Genomic DNA, 15,565 nt, shown 5'->3' on the forward strand with positions numbered 1-15,565 from the left:
CTGTACCCATCTCTTCTGTAGCTCGTTGCAAAGAGCCGTACTGCATTTAGAACATGTTGTTTAGTGAATGACTGATTTACTCTCCACACAGTTTGTCAGGGAGGTCGTTCAGGAAGCTTTCCCCAAAGTTGAAGACGGCCCACCCTCGGCCCCCCACTGTGTGAGTCAGAGTCTGAGTCCATTCAGCCCCACGAGCCTATCCTTCTCTGGACTATAGCTCGAATTAAGATTAATCCTGTTAGTTCTGGTCTATCCGTGCCAAATCGTTTGATCATCTTATACACCTCTGTCGGATCACCCCTTAATCTTCTGTTTGGGAAGAGTCACCAAGGTAATATTTATGGGATTTATTGCGGTTCTGAGGAGCTCACCATAGTGAGCTACAGAAGAGAGATTTCAAAATCAAAGCCTCTAGTTACTGTTGTAAGCAGGGTGGTGACTGGGTTGATCACCTCTGGGGTTAATACAAAGAACTAGAAAACTGGCATGGCCACACCGGGACGGCACGGTGGCGCAGTGGTTATCACTGCTGCCTCACAGCGCCGGGGACCCGGGTCCAGTTCCAGCTTCAGCTCACTGTTCGTGCGGAGTCTGGACGCTCTCCCGGTCGTTCTGCGCGGGTTTCCTCCCACAGTCCGAAAATGAGGCAGGTTGGCCGCGTTGAATTGCCCCTTAATGTCCAGGGATGTGCAGCTTAGGATATGGGATTGCAGGGATAGGGCGGGGGGGGGGGGGGGGGGGGGGTGGACATGGGTGGAGAGCTCATTTGAAGGGCCGGTGCAGACTCGACGGGCCGAATGGCCTCCTCCGGCGCTGTAGGGATGCTAGCATTCTGCAGCATCTTTCGCAAACCTCTCAAAGTGCTTTGCAGCCAGTGAACTGTTTTCTGAAGTGCCGTCACGGTTGTCATGTAGGAAATGAGGCAGCCATTGCACAGCAAGATCTCGCAAGTTGCAATGCGTTAACGACCAGGTGATATATATTGGTGAAGTTGGCTGAGTTAAACCTTGACCAGGCTGCCAGCGAGAACTCCCCCCCCCCCCCCCCCACCCCCACTTCCCTCTTTGACACATTGGCCGCATGTCGCTGGTGTCCACCTGCAAAGGCAGAGGACAACCCACTTTGATGCATCACCCTAAAGGCGGCACCTCCAAGTGTGCAGCACTCCCTCGGTACTTACCTTCAAATGTCCTGGATTTGGTGGTCAACGTCTGTGGAGTGCGGCCTGAACCCACAGCTTGTTGACTCGGAGGAGAGAGGGCTACCCACGGTAGCCAGGGTTGGAACTGCCGGAGGAAGAATGCCTGGGCAGAACCGTCGGCTGAGGTGGAGTTGGAAGTGTGACCTTAATAGAATCTTAGAATTTACAGTGCAGAAGGAGGCCATTCGGCCCATCGAGTCTGCACCGGCTCTTGGAAAGAGCACCCTACCCAAGGTCAACACCTTCACCCTATCCCCATAACCCAGTAACCCCACCCAACACTAAGGGCAATTTTGGACACTAAGGGCAATTTATCATGGCCAATCCACCTAACCTGTACATCTTTGGACTGTGGGAGGAAACCGGAGCGCCCGGAGGAAACCCACGCACACACGGGGAGGTTGTGCAGACTCCGCACAGACAGTGACCCAAGCCGGAATCGAACCTGGGACCCTGGAGCTGTGAAGCAATTGTGCTATCCACAATGCTACCGTGATAGAATGGTTATCACACAGAAGGAGCTGTGGCCGTGTGGAGTTTTCACATTCTCCCCGTGCTTGCGTGCGCTTCACCCCCACAACCCAAAGATGTGCAGGTTGGGTGGATTGAACACGCTAAACTGCCCCTTAATTGGAAAAAATGAATTGGGCACTCTAAATTAAAATAAATAAATAACACAGAAGGAGGTTGTTTATCGGACTGGAGGAAATGGGGTTGCCCAGGAATCGATACTCAGATCTATATTAATCTGTATTAAGGGGCGGCACAGTAGCACAGTGGTTAGCACAATTGCTTCACAGCTCCAGGGTCCCTGGTTCGATTCCCGGCTCGGGTCACTGTCTGTGCGGAGTCTGCACGTTCTCCTCCGTGTCTGTGTGGGTTTCCTCCGGGTGCTCCGGTTTCCTCCCACAGTCCAAAGATGTGCAGGTTAGGTGGATTGGCCATGGTAAATTGCCCCTCAGTGTCGAAAGGCGAGGTGGGGTTACGGGGATAGGGTGAAGGTGGGGCTTGAGTACTGCACTGTAAATTCTATGATTCTATAATGACCTTGACTTGGGTGCACTGTATAGAATTTCAAAGCTTGCAGATGACACAAAACTTGGAGGTATTGTGAGGGGGACAGTAATGATCTTGAATGGACACAGGCAGCTGGAATGGGCGGGCACATGGCAGGATCAATTTATTGCCCAGAAATGAGAAGTAATACATTTTGGAAGGAAGAATTAGGAGTGGCAATTAAAAAAAAACTAAATCAAGGGAAATAGGAATCACTGACCTGGCCAACATTCAGGTCTCTGTGATGTACGTACACCTGCAGTGCTGTTAGAGAGGAAGTTCCAGGGTTTTGGATATGAAATAAAGGATTAAATTCTAGAGGGGGTGTAGGGACAAAGAGACCAGGGCGATATGTTTACAAGTCATTGAAGAAGGCAAGGCTGATTGAGAATGTGGTTACAAAGGTGTACAGGATCATAGACTTTATCAATAGAAGCACAGAGTACCAAAGCAAGGAAGTTATGATGAAACTTAATAAAACACTAGTTCGGGGGGCAGCACGGTGGCGCAATGGGTTAGCCCTGCTGCCTCACGGCGCCGAGGTCCCAGGTTCTATCCCGGCTCTGGGTCACTGTCCATGTGGGGTTTGCACATTCTCCCCGTGTCTGCGTGGGTTTCGCCCCCACAACCCAAAAATGTGCAGGGTAGGTGAATTGGCCACGCTAAATTGCCCCTTAATTGGGAAAAATGAATTGGGTACTCTAAATTTATTTTAAAAAACAAAAAAACACTAGTTCGGCATCAACTGGAGTATTGTGTCCAATTCTGGCTGCCCCCTAGTGTCCAGGGAAGCGTAGGTTAGGTGGGGTTTACGGGGATAGGGTGGGGGATTGGGCCTAGGTAGAGAGCTCTTTCAGAGGGCGGGCGCTGACTTGATGGACTGAAGGGTCCCCTTCTGCACTGTAGGAATTCTAATGGTTTTATTATAGAGAGGGAGAGAAAAAGGCTTCTGAGAATGGTTCCAGGGCCGAGGGATTTGGGTTATGCGGATAGGACAGAGAAGCGGGGGCTGTTTTCCCCGGAGAAGGGATGTTTGAGGCAGGATTTGATGGAGGTGTTCAAAATAGTGAGGGATCTTGACAGAGGGGACGGAGAGACTGTTCCCAGCGAGTGATTAGGATTTGGCATGCACTGCCCAAGATTGTAGCGGAGGTCGTAGAGGTTACGGGGAAAATGGTGGGGAAGTGGGATTCGTTGGGTTGCTGTTGCAGTGAGCCAAGCATGGGCGCGATGGGCCAAAAGGCCTCCTTCTGTTCTGTGATTCTTTTAAAAAATAAATTTAGAGTACCCAATTCATTTTTTCCAATTAAGGTGCAATTTAGCGTGGCCAATCCACCTGCCCTGCACATCTTTTGGGTTGTGGGGGCCGAAACCCACGCAGACACGGGGAGAATGTGCAAACTCCACACGGACAGTGACCCAGGGCCGGGATTGAACCATGGGGCCTCAGCGCCGTGATGCCGCAGTGCTAACTCACCGTGCCACCCTGGTGCCCTCCCCGTCTGTCATTCCAGAAACATCTTTGAATACCTGCTGCGTGGGAAGCAGGGAGGTCCGAGAACCTCCCAGTGGCTCTGCTCCTGGGCCTGGTCACGGTGACCACACGGACACCCGGACAGGACCCGCTGAGTTGCTTCTGCAGAGAGGCAGCATCGGCTCGATGGGCCTCCTCCTGCTGTGATGCAGTCATGCTGCACGATGTTGCAGTTTCAATGAGGAGACATCTCTTCACTCGGGAGGTTGTGAATATTTGAATTTGGGCAGCACGGTGGCGCAGTGGTTAGCACTGCTGCCTCACGGCGCCGAGGTCCCAGGTTCGATCCCGGCCCTGGGTCACTGCCCGTGTGGAGTTTGCACATTCTCCCCATGTCTGCGTGGGTCTCAGCCCCTCAACCCAAAGATGTCAGGTCAGACCGAGACGGGCAGATCGTCGGACGGTCAAACCGCGATCTTATTGAATGGTGGAATCGTCTTGAGGGGACACCGGGTTTATTCTGGCTCTCATCTCTCTCTCTCTCTCTCTCGACAACTTCTTAATGTTCAGCGAGGGGATTTCTTCATTGGCTTTGTCAACCGCAGCGTGTGTGGAGAGTGGGGAGGGTGTGTGGGAAAAGGGTGTGCCCTGCTCAGGGAGATTCGGGTAAGGTTACGGTGGGCAGAGCGTACACCATGTGCTCACAGCTGACAGCTGGAGCCTGTGGGGGGGGGGGGGGAGAGAGAGAGAGAGAGAGAGAGCTGCTGTGTGCTGTCTCTGCTCCTGCACTGCAGTCTTCCACTGCCACTGGCAGAGAGAGAAGTTGGCACTGAACACAATAGTTTTTAATAGTGCTGCAAAAGCAACCAACATTCTCCCAATGCCACTGCAGAGGCAGGGACGATCCACCCCACTGCACAGCTCCGCGTTCCGGTCACAAATCCCCTTTTCTAAATGACGTATGTTGAAGTATTATTTAAATCTGCTAACAAGTTGCAGAAGGTGGGCTGGCCAGGCTAAATTTGCCCTTAGTGACCAATAAGGTTAGGGTGGGGTTGCGGGGATAGGGTGGAGGTGTGGGCTTAAGTAGGGTGCTCTGGGCGGCACGATGGCGCAGTGGTTAGCACTGGGACTACGGCGCTGAGGACCCGGGTTCGAATCCTGGCCCTGGGTCACTGTCCGTGTGGAGTTTGCACGTTCTCCCAGGGGTCTCCCAAAGGGCAACACGGTAGTATTGTGGATAGCACAATTGCTTCACAGCTCCAGGGTCCCAGGTTCGATTCCGGCTTGGGTCACTGTCTATGCGGAGTTTGCACATCCTCCCCGTGTGTGCGTGGGTTTCCTCCGGGTGCTCCGGTTTCCTCCCACAGTCCAAAGATGTGCAGGTTAGGTGGATTGGCCATGATAAATTGCCCTTAGTGTCCAAAATTGCCCTTAGTGTCCAAAATTGCCCTTAGTGTTGGGTGGGGTTACTGGGTTATGGGGATAGGGTGGAGGTGTTGACCTTGGGTAGGGTGCTCTTTCCAAGAGCCGGTGCAGTCTCGATGGGCTGAATGGCCTCCTTCTGCACTGTAAATTCTATGTTAATTCTATGTCTGCGTGGGTTTCGCCCCCACAGCCCAAAGATGTGCAGGGTAGGTGGATTGGCCACACTAAATTGCCCCTTAATTGGAAAAAAAAATAATTGGGTACTCTAAACTTATTTTAAAAAAAGTAGGGTGCTCTTTCCAGGGGCCGGTGCAGCCGCAGCGGGCCGAATGGCCTTCTGCAGCAGTGTAAATTCTATTAGTAACTTAAAAGCCCAGCCCTAGGAGCTAGCAGTTACATCCACAACAACAACTTGTGTTCACATCGCACACTTAAGCTGATATAACACCTCGAGGTGCATCAACCACATTAGGGACAGGTAACGTGAATCAAAGCGGTTGAAGGAGTGGTTTGAAAGGGGAAGGCAGAGAGGTTTTATGGAGGGAATACCCCAGAGTTTAGGGTCCAGGCAGCTGAAGGCACGGCCGTCAGTGGTGCGGTGAAGAAAATCAGGGATGCTAGAAAACCGTTGCTAAGTGATAGCTGCAGAGAAAACAACAGTCTGTTCCCTAACCGCTTGGTATGAGAGTCCCTTGGGACAGGAAGCTTTTAAAACAAATATTCTTCCTTGGGATGTGGCCATCCCTAATTTCTGCAATTGACTGGCATGCTATTCCATTTCAGAAGGCATTTACAGAAGCTCTGAGTCTAGGAATTATATGTAGGCCAGACCAGCTAAGGACAGCAGATTTCCTTCCAAATTCTTTAGGACAGTGGACGTTTTTTTTAAATAAATTTAGAGTTCCCAATTATTTTTTTTCCAATTAAGGGGCAATTTAGCGCGACCAATCCACCTACTCTGCACATCTTTGGGTTGTGGGGGTGAAACCCTCGCAGACACGGGGAGAATGGGCAAACTCTGCACGGACAGTGACCCGGGGCCGGGATTCGAACCTGGGACCTCGGCGCCGTGAGGCAGCAGTGCTAACCACTGCGCCACCGTGCTGCCCCTGACGATCAGTGGCCGTTCTTTAGTTACCAACTTTCAATTGCAGATTTTTTTTTCCTTATTAATTAACTGAATTTAAATTCAATCACTTACTTTGGTGGGATTCAAACCTGTGTCCCCCGAGCATTAGCCTGGGCCCCTTTAGTATTCGTCCAGTGATATTACACCGCTGTTGTGCCCTAAGGGTGTGGATCTTTGGCATGGGTCGCCAAGTTGAAGTGCGTGGGATATTTCAGCCGTTGGAACCCACTGGCGATAGACATTCCAAATTCACCGCCTCTGCTCACTCCCCTCGGGTATTCAAATAGAATATAGAACATACAGTGCAGAAGGAGGCCATTCGGCCCATCGAGTCTGCACCGACCCACTTAATCCCCCCTTCCACCCTATCCCCGTAACCCAATAACCCCACCTAACCTTTTTGGACACTAAGGGCAATTTAGCACGGCCAATCCACCTAACGTGCACGTCTTTGGACTGTGGGAGGAAACCGGAGCACCCGGAGGAAACCCACGCACACACGGGGAGAAACGTGCAGACAATCACCCAATTGAACCTGGTCCCTGATGCTGTCAGGCAGCAGTGCATCTTCTAAAATATAAATTTAGAGTATCCAATTCTTTTTGGTCCAATTAAGGGGCAATTTAGCGTGGCCAGTCCACCTACCCTGCACATCTTTTTGGGTTGTGGGGGTGAGACCCATGGAGAATGTTCAAACTCCACATGGACAGTGACCCGGGGCCCGGATCGAACCCGCGTCCTCGGCGCCATGAGGCTGCAGTGCTAACCACTGCGCCACCCTAGTTCTTGAATGTACAACAGAGACACATGCCATTCGGCCCATCTGGTCTGTGCTGTACCTTAGCGTCCGTCCGCCCACCCCTTCACCCCAATCAGAATATCCTTCTACTCCTTCATGTGTTTGTCCAGCTTCCCATTCGCTGAATCTGTGCTCCTTGCCTACAGTAGCCCTTGTGGCAGAGAGTGCCACGTGGAGTGAAGTTATCCAATATTTTTCACCCCCCGCCTACTTTAAACAGCTCCTTCTGTGAGAGATGCTGTTCAAGCATTTCACAAAAATACCATCGGTGTCTGTGTCATTCACTGAAATAACAAGCAGAATGGTGGGAGATGCTGTTAGGTTGAACGGGCCCTCGGCCCCTGCTGTAACTGGAGCGTGGCCGGGCTCAGCACGGAGAAGGGAGCTTGTTTTTCCTTTAAAAAGAAAAGTCTCGTGAATGAATCGTGTCAGAATTCTTGGGGGGGGAAAAAAGCTTGCAATGTTTGTTTTTCTTTTTAAGGATACAAATCCCTCTTTCTTCACCAAGTTTCCCGCTGTGACTGAGAGTGGAGGTCAGACAGCAACTGGTGCTGTGAGATGGGGAGTGTGGGGCTCGGGTCACTGTCTGTGCGGAGTCTGCACGTTCCCCCCGTGTCTGCGTGGGTTTCCTCCGGGTGCTCCGGTTTCCTCCCACAGTCCAAAGGCGTGCTGTTAGGTGTTAGGTGAATTGGGACATTCTGAATTCAACCCTCTGTGTACCTGAACGGACGGCGGAATGTGGCGATTAGGGTCGTTTCACAGTAACGTCATTGCAGTGTTAATGTAAGCCTACTTGTGACACTAATAACGATTATTATTAGATATCTGTGCTCTTCTAATTCTGGCTTCTTGAGCATCCTCAATTTTAGTTAATAAAAAATAAATAAAATCGCTTATTGCCACAAGTAGGCTTCAAATGAAGTTACTGTGAAAAGCCCCTAGTCGCCACATTCCGGCGCCTGTTCAGGGAGGCTGGTAGTTGCTCCACTATTGGGGATCGTGCCTTCAGTTACCTTGGCCCATATCCCTTCAAAACTCTTTGCGCATCTCCTTCCTTGTGCAAAACCTGTCTCTGTGACCAGGCTTTTGGTCACCTTATATGTCCCTCTGTGACAGGGGGGGGCGGGGATTTCTCACCCTTCCCGCCAGTAGATTGTCCCCCCCAATAGCTGTCGGCCAATGACAAACCATCTCCACCACCAGGAAACCCGAGGGGAGGGACTCCCGGCCTCAGTGTCCGGCTTTGTCCGATAATTACCTGTGAAGCTCCAGGGATGTTTCACTCTGTTAAAGGTGCTATATGTTGCGACAGGCGTGAACGTTTCTTTTATTAATTCATGGGGATGTGGGGCGTCAGTGGTTGGGCCAGTGTTTGTTGCCCTAATTCTCCCTTGAGAAAGTGGTGATGGTGAGTTGCCTCTTGAACCGCTGCAGTCCCTGTTGTGGGTACACCCACAGTGCTGTTAGGAAGGAAGTTCCAGGAATTTGACCCAGCAACAGTGAAGGAACGGCTGATACATTTTCAAGTCAGGGTGGTGAGTGACTTGAAGGGGAACTTGGAGGTGATGATGTTCCCAAATGTCCGCTGTCGTGTTGGGTGTTCCGATGCACAAATGATCCAACACGGCTGTAGATGATACAACTCTGTTTTATTGTCTTAACAACGGTAACAACTAACTACTGGCTTGGGTACGTGCTTCACCAGTTAACCTGTGGACCCAGCCCTATCACTATCTTGGTGAGGCACTCAGCACATGGTGTATGTCTGAGTGGCGTGCTGTGAGCTCTGTGCTGAGCTATCTCCTGCTGGAATAAGCGGGAACTGTGGTGCTCCCTGTTTTATAGTGCGTGTGCTCTCACTGGTGATTGGCTGCGATGTTATGTGTGTGCTGGTTGGTCCAACTACCTGTCCATCAGTGTGTGTGTGATTGCACCATGATATGCTGATGTGGATATCATGACATCCGCTTCCCATGTCCTTCTAAGTGGTAGTGGTGGCTGATTTAGAAGATGCTGTCGAAGGAACCTTGGTGAGTTGTTTGCACTGTACATACTGCTGCCACCGTGTGTTCAGATGGACTGAATGGATGTTTAAGGTGGTGAACTGGATTCCAATCAGGCCTTGGCCTGATCCTTACAGTTCATTTTTTAAAAAAAATTTAGAGTGCCCATTTTTTCCAATTGAGGGGAAATGTTAGTGTCGTCAATTCACCTACCCTGCACATCTTTTGGGTTTTGGGGGGGGGAAGAAGCCCAAACAAACACGGGGAGAATGTGCAAACTCCACACGGACAGTGACCCAGAGTCGGAATCAAACCTGGGACCTCGGCACCGTGAGGCAGCAGTGCTAACCACTGCGCCACCGCGCTGCCCCTCTTACAGTTCATTTATGCCGTGCTTGACTGCACTTCCTGTTCTTGGGAACGGTCCGCATGTCTTCCAGGAAATGAAATGAAAATCACTTATTGTCATAAGTAAGCTTCAAATGAAGTTACTGTGAAAAGCCCCTAGTCGCCACATTCCGGCGCCTGTTCGGGGAGGCTGGTACGGGAATTGAACCGTGCTGCTGGCCTGCCTTGGTCTGCTTTAAAAGCCAGCGATTTAGCCCCGTGCTAAACCAGCCCCTGTTCCCATCACATCCCAAAGATGGGAAGAGTTCCCATCACATCCCAAAGCACCTTCCAGCCAGTGAAGTTGTGTTTGAATTGCAGTGTTTGCACCCACTCCCAGTCTGGTTTACAGTGTCACAGAGTCATACAGCAGAGAAGGCCATTTGGCCCATTATGAGAGCTACCCAATTGGCCTCTCTGCCCCTTCCCCATAACTCTGCAACTCTTCTCCATCAAGCATTTATCCAGTTCCCTTCTGAAAGCTACTGTTGGATCTGCTACCTCCTCTCCTTTCAGGCTACACATTCTAGACAGTAACGAGTTGGTAACAATTGTTTAATCATTAAGCATGCGAGCTGTAAAAGCTATCAACTTTAGATTAATCAGTTTAATGTAAGAAGGTGTATATATAAATGGTGTGTTGCATTGGTGCAGTTGATCAGAAATGGATATTATCAAAGTGCATGATTGCGAGAAATGTTTCAAAGCTGCAGCTCCAGTATGGAATGAATCCAGTTTAGTCCCTGTCCCTAAGCACGCCGCTGTGTTAAATAGCCCCAGCCCCACTGTCCAGTCTGAAACTCGAGACTCGATGGGTGTATAGAACACCCACATTGCAGAAGAAGGCCATTATATCCATCGAGTCTGCACCGACCCTGTGACAGAGCACCCAACTTAGAAATCAAATGAAATGAAAATCGCTTATTGTCACAAATAGGCTTCAAATTAAGTTACTGTGAAAAGCCCCTAGTCGCCACATTCCGGCGCCTGTTCGGGGAGGCTGGTACGGGAATTGAACCGTGCTGCTGGCCTGCCTTGGTCTGCTTTCAAAGCCAGCGATTTAGCCCTGTGCTAAACCAGCCCGCTCCCCGGTGCTATCCCTGTAACCCTACCTAACGTAAACATCCCTGGACACTAGGGGCAATTTATCATGGCCAGTCCACCTAACCTGCACCTAACAAGTCCACACAGACAGTCACCCGAGGCCGGAATTGAACCCGGGTCCCTGGTGAGGCAGCAGCGCTGACCACCATGGCGCTCAGCGAGCGGCCCGCCAAGCTTTCCCTACCTGTCAATATTGCACGTTTCGACAACCTTGACAAATAAGTGCAGCTGCCTGGTGGGAGAGCGTGTGCGGGGATGCTTCCGCGATCAGAAGCTCCCTCCCTCCCGGGGAGGGGAGGGCAATGAGCCGCGTGCCGTTTGTGGATCCCAGCGAGGCGTGAGCTCAGTTAACTGGGAGTGCGCAGAGCCAAGCCGCACCGTAACATTCTGCACACGTCGCCTTTCAGGAAGCTGTGTCTCGGAGAATCACACTCTTTCCTCCTGAGGCAGCGGGTCCCCGGGATCGTGTCCCACTCCCAGGAGCTGTACTGAGAGGGTGCTGCACTGTTGTTTAGCTGAGGTGGAAGTTAGGTGTATAAGATCGCACCGTGCTATGTCGATGGGCATTCTGCTGCGCACCCTAGGCAATATTGTGTCACAAAAACAAATGGCCATATTGTTTGTGGTATTTTAGCACTCGTGAAGTGGCTTCCGCCAGTGACTACATTAAACCAGTGGCTACGATTTAAAAGTGGTTTTGTTGGTCATAAAGTGCTTTGGGAGGCCCCGGCATTGTCAAAGATGCTGGAGAAATGAAAATTCTTTCTCTAATGGTTTTGCTCAGGATCTTTTTGTGTTTGTGTAAGGTTTGGCATTGATTTATTTTCTCGTTTCCTTTTCAGTCTTTTCAAGGGAGCCAAGGTAGAGCTTACCTGTTCAACTCTGTGTGAGTATCGGAGGATAAAGCCAGATCAGATCGCCCCTTTGTTCCTCCCCAGCCCATCCACTTAAAAAAAAACCGACTGTTCCCCACCCTCCATTCTCCCTGCCCCACTTCGCTAACCTGTCTGTGAAATATCGGCACGGTTTTTTCCCCTCCTGATTATGTTGCCTGTTAACCCCTTCGTACATGCAGTGTTTACACTTCAAAAGTACTTCAGGCCGAAGGGCCTGATCTGTGCTGTATTTTCTATGTTCTATGTTCAATGGCTCCAAAAGTCATAAAAGGCGCTAGAGAAATGCATGTCCCGCATGAAGCTGAAGTTGGTTCTGTCACCAGTTTGACCTCATGTTACCCTGCGCTGTGTTACCCTGCGCCGTGTTACCCTGCGCCGTGTTACCCTGCGCCGTGTTACCCTGCGCCGTGTTACCCTGCGCCGTGTTACCCTGCGCCGTGTTACCCTGCGCCGTGTTACCCTGCGCCGTGTTACCCTGCGCCGTGTTACCCTGCGCCGTGTTACCCTGCGCCGTGTTACCCTGCGCCGTGTTACCCTGCGCCGTGTTACCCTGCGCTGTGTTACCCTGCGCCGTGTTACCCTGCGCCGTGTTACCCTGCGCCGTGTTACCCTGCGCTGTGTTACCCTGCGCCGTGTTACCCTGCGCCGTGTTACCCTGCGCTGTGTTACCCTGCGCTGTGTTACCCTGCGCTGTGTTACCCTGCGCTGTGTTACCCTGCGCCGTGTTACCCTGCGCTGTGTTACCCTGCGCTGTGTTACCCTGCGCTGTGTTACCCTGCGCTGTGTTACCCTGCGCTGTGTTACCCTGCGCCGTGTTACCCTGCGCCGTGTTACCCTGCGCCGTGTTACCCTGCGCCGCGTTACCCTGCGCCGTGTTACCCTGCGCCGTGTTACCCTGCGCCGTGTTACCCTGCGCTGTGTTACCCTGCGCTGTGTTACCCTGCGCCGTGTTACCCTGCGCCGTGTTACCCTGCGCTGTGTTACCCTGCGCCGTGTTACCCTGCGCCGTGTTACCCTGCGCTGTGTTACCCTGCGCTGTGTTACCCTGCGCCGTGTTACCCTGCGCCGTGTTACCCTGCGCCGTGTTACCCTGCGCTGTTTTACCCTGCGCCGTGTTACCCTGCGCTGTGTTACCCTGCGCTGTGTTACCCTGCGCCGTGTTACCCTGCGCCGTGTTACCCTGCGCCGTGTTACCCTGCGCTGTGTTACCCTGCGCTGTGTTACCCTGCGCCGTGTTACCCTGCGCTGTGTTACCCTGCGCTGTGTTACCCTGCGCCGTGTTACCCTGCGCCGTGTTACCCTGCGCCGTGTTACCCTGCGCTGTGTTACCCTGCGCTGTGTTACCCTGCGCCGTGTTACCCTGCGCCGTGTTACCCTGCGCCGTGTTACCCTGCGCTGTGTTACCCTGCGCTGTGTTACCCTGCGCCGTGTTGCCCTGCGCCGTGTTACCCTGCGCTGTGTTACCCTGCGCCGTGTTACCCTGCGCTGTGTTACCCTGCGCCGTGTTACCCTGCGCCGTGTTACCCTGCGCTGTGTTACCCTGCGCCGTGTTACCCTGCGCCGTGTTACCCTGCGCTGTGTTACCCTGCGCCGTGTTACCCTGCGCTGTGTTACCCTGCGCTGTGTTACCCTGCGCCGCGTTGCCCTGCGCCGTGTTACCCTGCGCTGTGTTACCCTGCGCCGTGTTACCCTGCGCCGTGTTACCCTGCGCCGTGTTACCCTGCGCCGTGTTACCCTGCGCTGTGTTACCCTGCGCCGTGTTACCCTGCGCCGTGTTACCCTGCGCCGCGTTACCCTGCGCTGTGTTACCCTGCGCCGCGTTACCCTGCGCTGTGTTACCCTGCGCCGTGTTACCCTGCGCCGCGTTACCCTGCGCTGTGTTGCCCTGCGCTGTGTTACCCTGCGCTGTGTTACCCTGCGCTGTGTTACCCTGCGCTGTGTTACCCTGCGCTGTGTTACCCTGCGCTGTGTTACCCTGCGCCGTGTTACCCTGCGCTGTGTTACCCTGCGCTGTGTTACCCTGCGCCGTGTTACCCTGCGCTGTGTTACCCTGCGCTGTGTTACCCTGCGCCGTGTTACCCTGCGCCGCGTTGCCCTGCGCCGTGTTACCCTGCGCTGTGTTACCCTGCGCTGTGTTACCCTGCGCTGTGTTACCCTGCGCTGTGTTACCCTGCGCTGTGTTACCCTGCGCCGTGTTACCCTGCGCCGCGTTGCCCTGCGCTGTGTTACCCTGCGCCGCGTTGCCCTGCGCTGTGTTACCCTGCGCTGTGTTACCCTGCGCCGTGTTACCCTGCGCTGTGTTACCCTGCGCCGTGTTACCCTGCGCTGTGTTACCCTGCGCTGTGTTACCCTGCGCCGTGTTACCCTGCGCCGTGTTACCCTGCGCTGTGTTACCCTGCGCTGTGTTACCCTGCGCCGTGTTACCCTGCGCTGTGTTACCCTGCGCTGTGTTACCCTGCGCCGTGTTACCCTGCGCCGTGTTACCCTGCGCTGTGTTACCCTGCGCTGTGTTACCCTGCGCCGTGTTACCCTGCGCCGTGTTACCCTGCGCCGTGTTACCCTGCGCCGCGTTACCCTGCGCCGTGTTACCCTGCGCTGCGTTACCCTGCGCTGTGTTACCCTGCGCCGTGTTACCCTGCGCCGTGTTACCCTGCGCTGTGTTACCCTGCGCTGTGTTACCCTGCGCTGTGTTACCCTGCGCTGTGTTACCCTGCGCTGTGTTACCCTGCGCTGTGTTGCCCTGCGCCGCGTTGCCCTGCGCCGTGTTACCCTGCGCCGTGTTACCCTGCGCCGTGTTACCCTGCGCTGTGTTACCCTGCGCTGTGTTACCCTGCGCCGTGTTACCCTGCGCCGTGTTACCCTGCGCTGTGTTACCCTGCGCCGCGTTACCCTGCGCTGTGTTACCCTGCGCCGTGTTACCCTGCGCCGTGTTACCCTGCGCCGTGTTACCCTGCGCCGTGTTACCCTGCGCCGTGTTACCCTGCGCCGTGTTACCCTGCGCCGTGTTACCCTGCGCCGTGTTACCCTGCGCCGTGTTACCCTGCGCTGTTACCCTGCGCTGTGTTACCCTGCGCCGTGTTACCCTGCGCCGTGTTACCCTGCGCCGTGTTACCCTGCGCCGTGTTACCCTGCGCTGTGTTACCCTGCGCTGTGTTACCCTGCGCTGTGTTACCCTGCGCTGTGTTACCCTGCGCTGTGTTACCCTGCGCTGTGTTACCCTGCGCCGTGTTACCCTGCGCTGTGTTACCCTGCGCTGTGTTACCCTGCGCTGTGTTACCCTGCGCCGTGTTACCCTGCGCCGTGTTACCCTGCGCTGTGTTACCCTGCGCTGTGTTACCCTGCGCTGTGTTACCCTGCGCCGCGTTACCCTGCGCTGTGTTACCCTGCGCCGCGTTGCCCTGCGCTGTGTTACCCTGCGCCGTGTTACCCTGCGCTGTGTTACCCTGCGCTGTGTTACCCTGCGCTGTGTTACCCTGCGCCGTGTTACCCTGCGCTGTGTTACCCTGCGCTGTGTTACCCTGCGCTGTGTTACCCTGCGCTGTGTTACCCTGCGCTGTGTTACCCTGCGCTGTGTTACCCTGCGCCGTGTTACCCTGCGCCGTGTTACCCTGCGCCGTGTTACCCTGCGCCGTGTTACCCTGCGCCGCGTTGCCCTGCGCCGTGTTACCCTGCGCCGTATTACCCTGCGCCGTGTTACCCTGCGCCGTGTTACCCTGCGCCGTGTTACCCTGCGCCGTGTTACCCTGCGCCGTGTTACCCTGCGCCGTGTTACCCTGCGCCGTGTTACCCTGCGCTGTGTTACCCTGCGCCGTGTTACCCTGCGCCGCGTTACCCTGCGCCGTGTTACCCTGCGCCGCGTTGCCCTGCGCCGTGTTACCCTGCGCTGTGTTACCCTGCGCCGTGTTACCCTGCGCCGTGTTACCCTGCGCCGTGTTACCCTGCGCCGTGTTACCCTGCGCTGTGTTACCCTGCGCCGTGTTACCCTGCGCCGTGTTACCCTGCGCCGCGTTACCCTGCGCTGTGTTACCCTGCGCCGTGTTACCCTGCGCCGTGTTACCCTGCGCTGTGTTACCCTGCGCTGTGTTACC

At 54.1% G+C, this 15,565-nt stretch overlaps 1 protein-coding gene across 4 annotated transcripts in view; it reads left to right on the forward strand.

Moving 5' to 3' along the window:
- The window catches only part of ypel2a (yippee-like 2a), a 76,232-nt gene that overhangs the window by 38,337 nt on the left and 22,330 nt on the right, over positions 1 to 15,565 (forward strand). For all 4 annotated transcript variants that reach the window (XM_072469909.1, XM_072469905.1, XM_072469906.1 and 1 more), the window contains exon 2: positions 11,424 to 11,467. In XM_072469909.1, coding sequence (XP_072326010.1) covers positions 11,424 to 11,467 — 44 coding nt within the window. The remainder of the gene's footprint in view (positions 1 to 11,423; positions 11,468 to 15,565) is intronic.

Source organism: Scyliorhinus torazame, chromosome 12 (assembly GCF_047496885.1).
Source record: "Scyliorhinus torazame isolate Kashiwa2021f chromosome 12, sScyTor2.1, whole genome shotgun sequence".
NCBI lineage: Eukaryota > Metazoa > Chordata > Chondrichthyes > Carcharhiniformes > Scyliorhinidae > Scyliorhinus > Scyliorhinus torazame.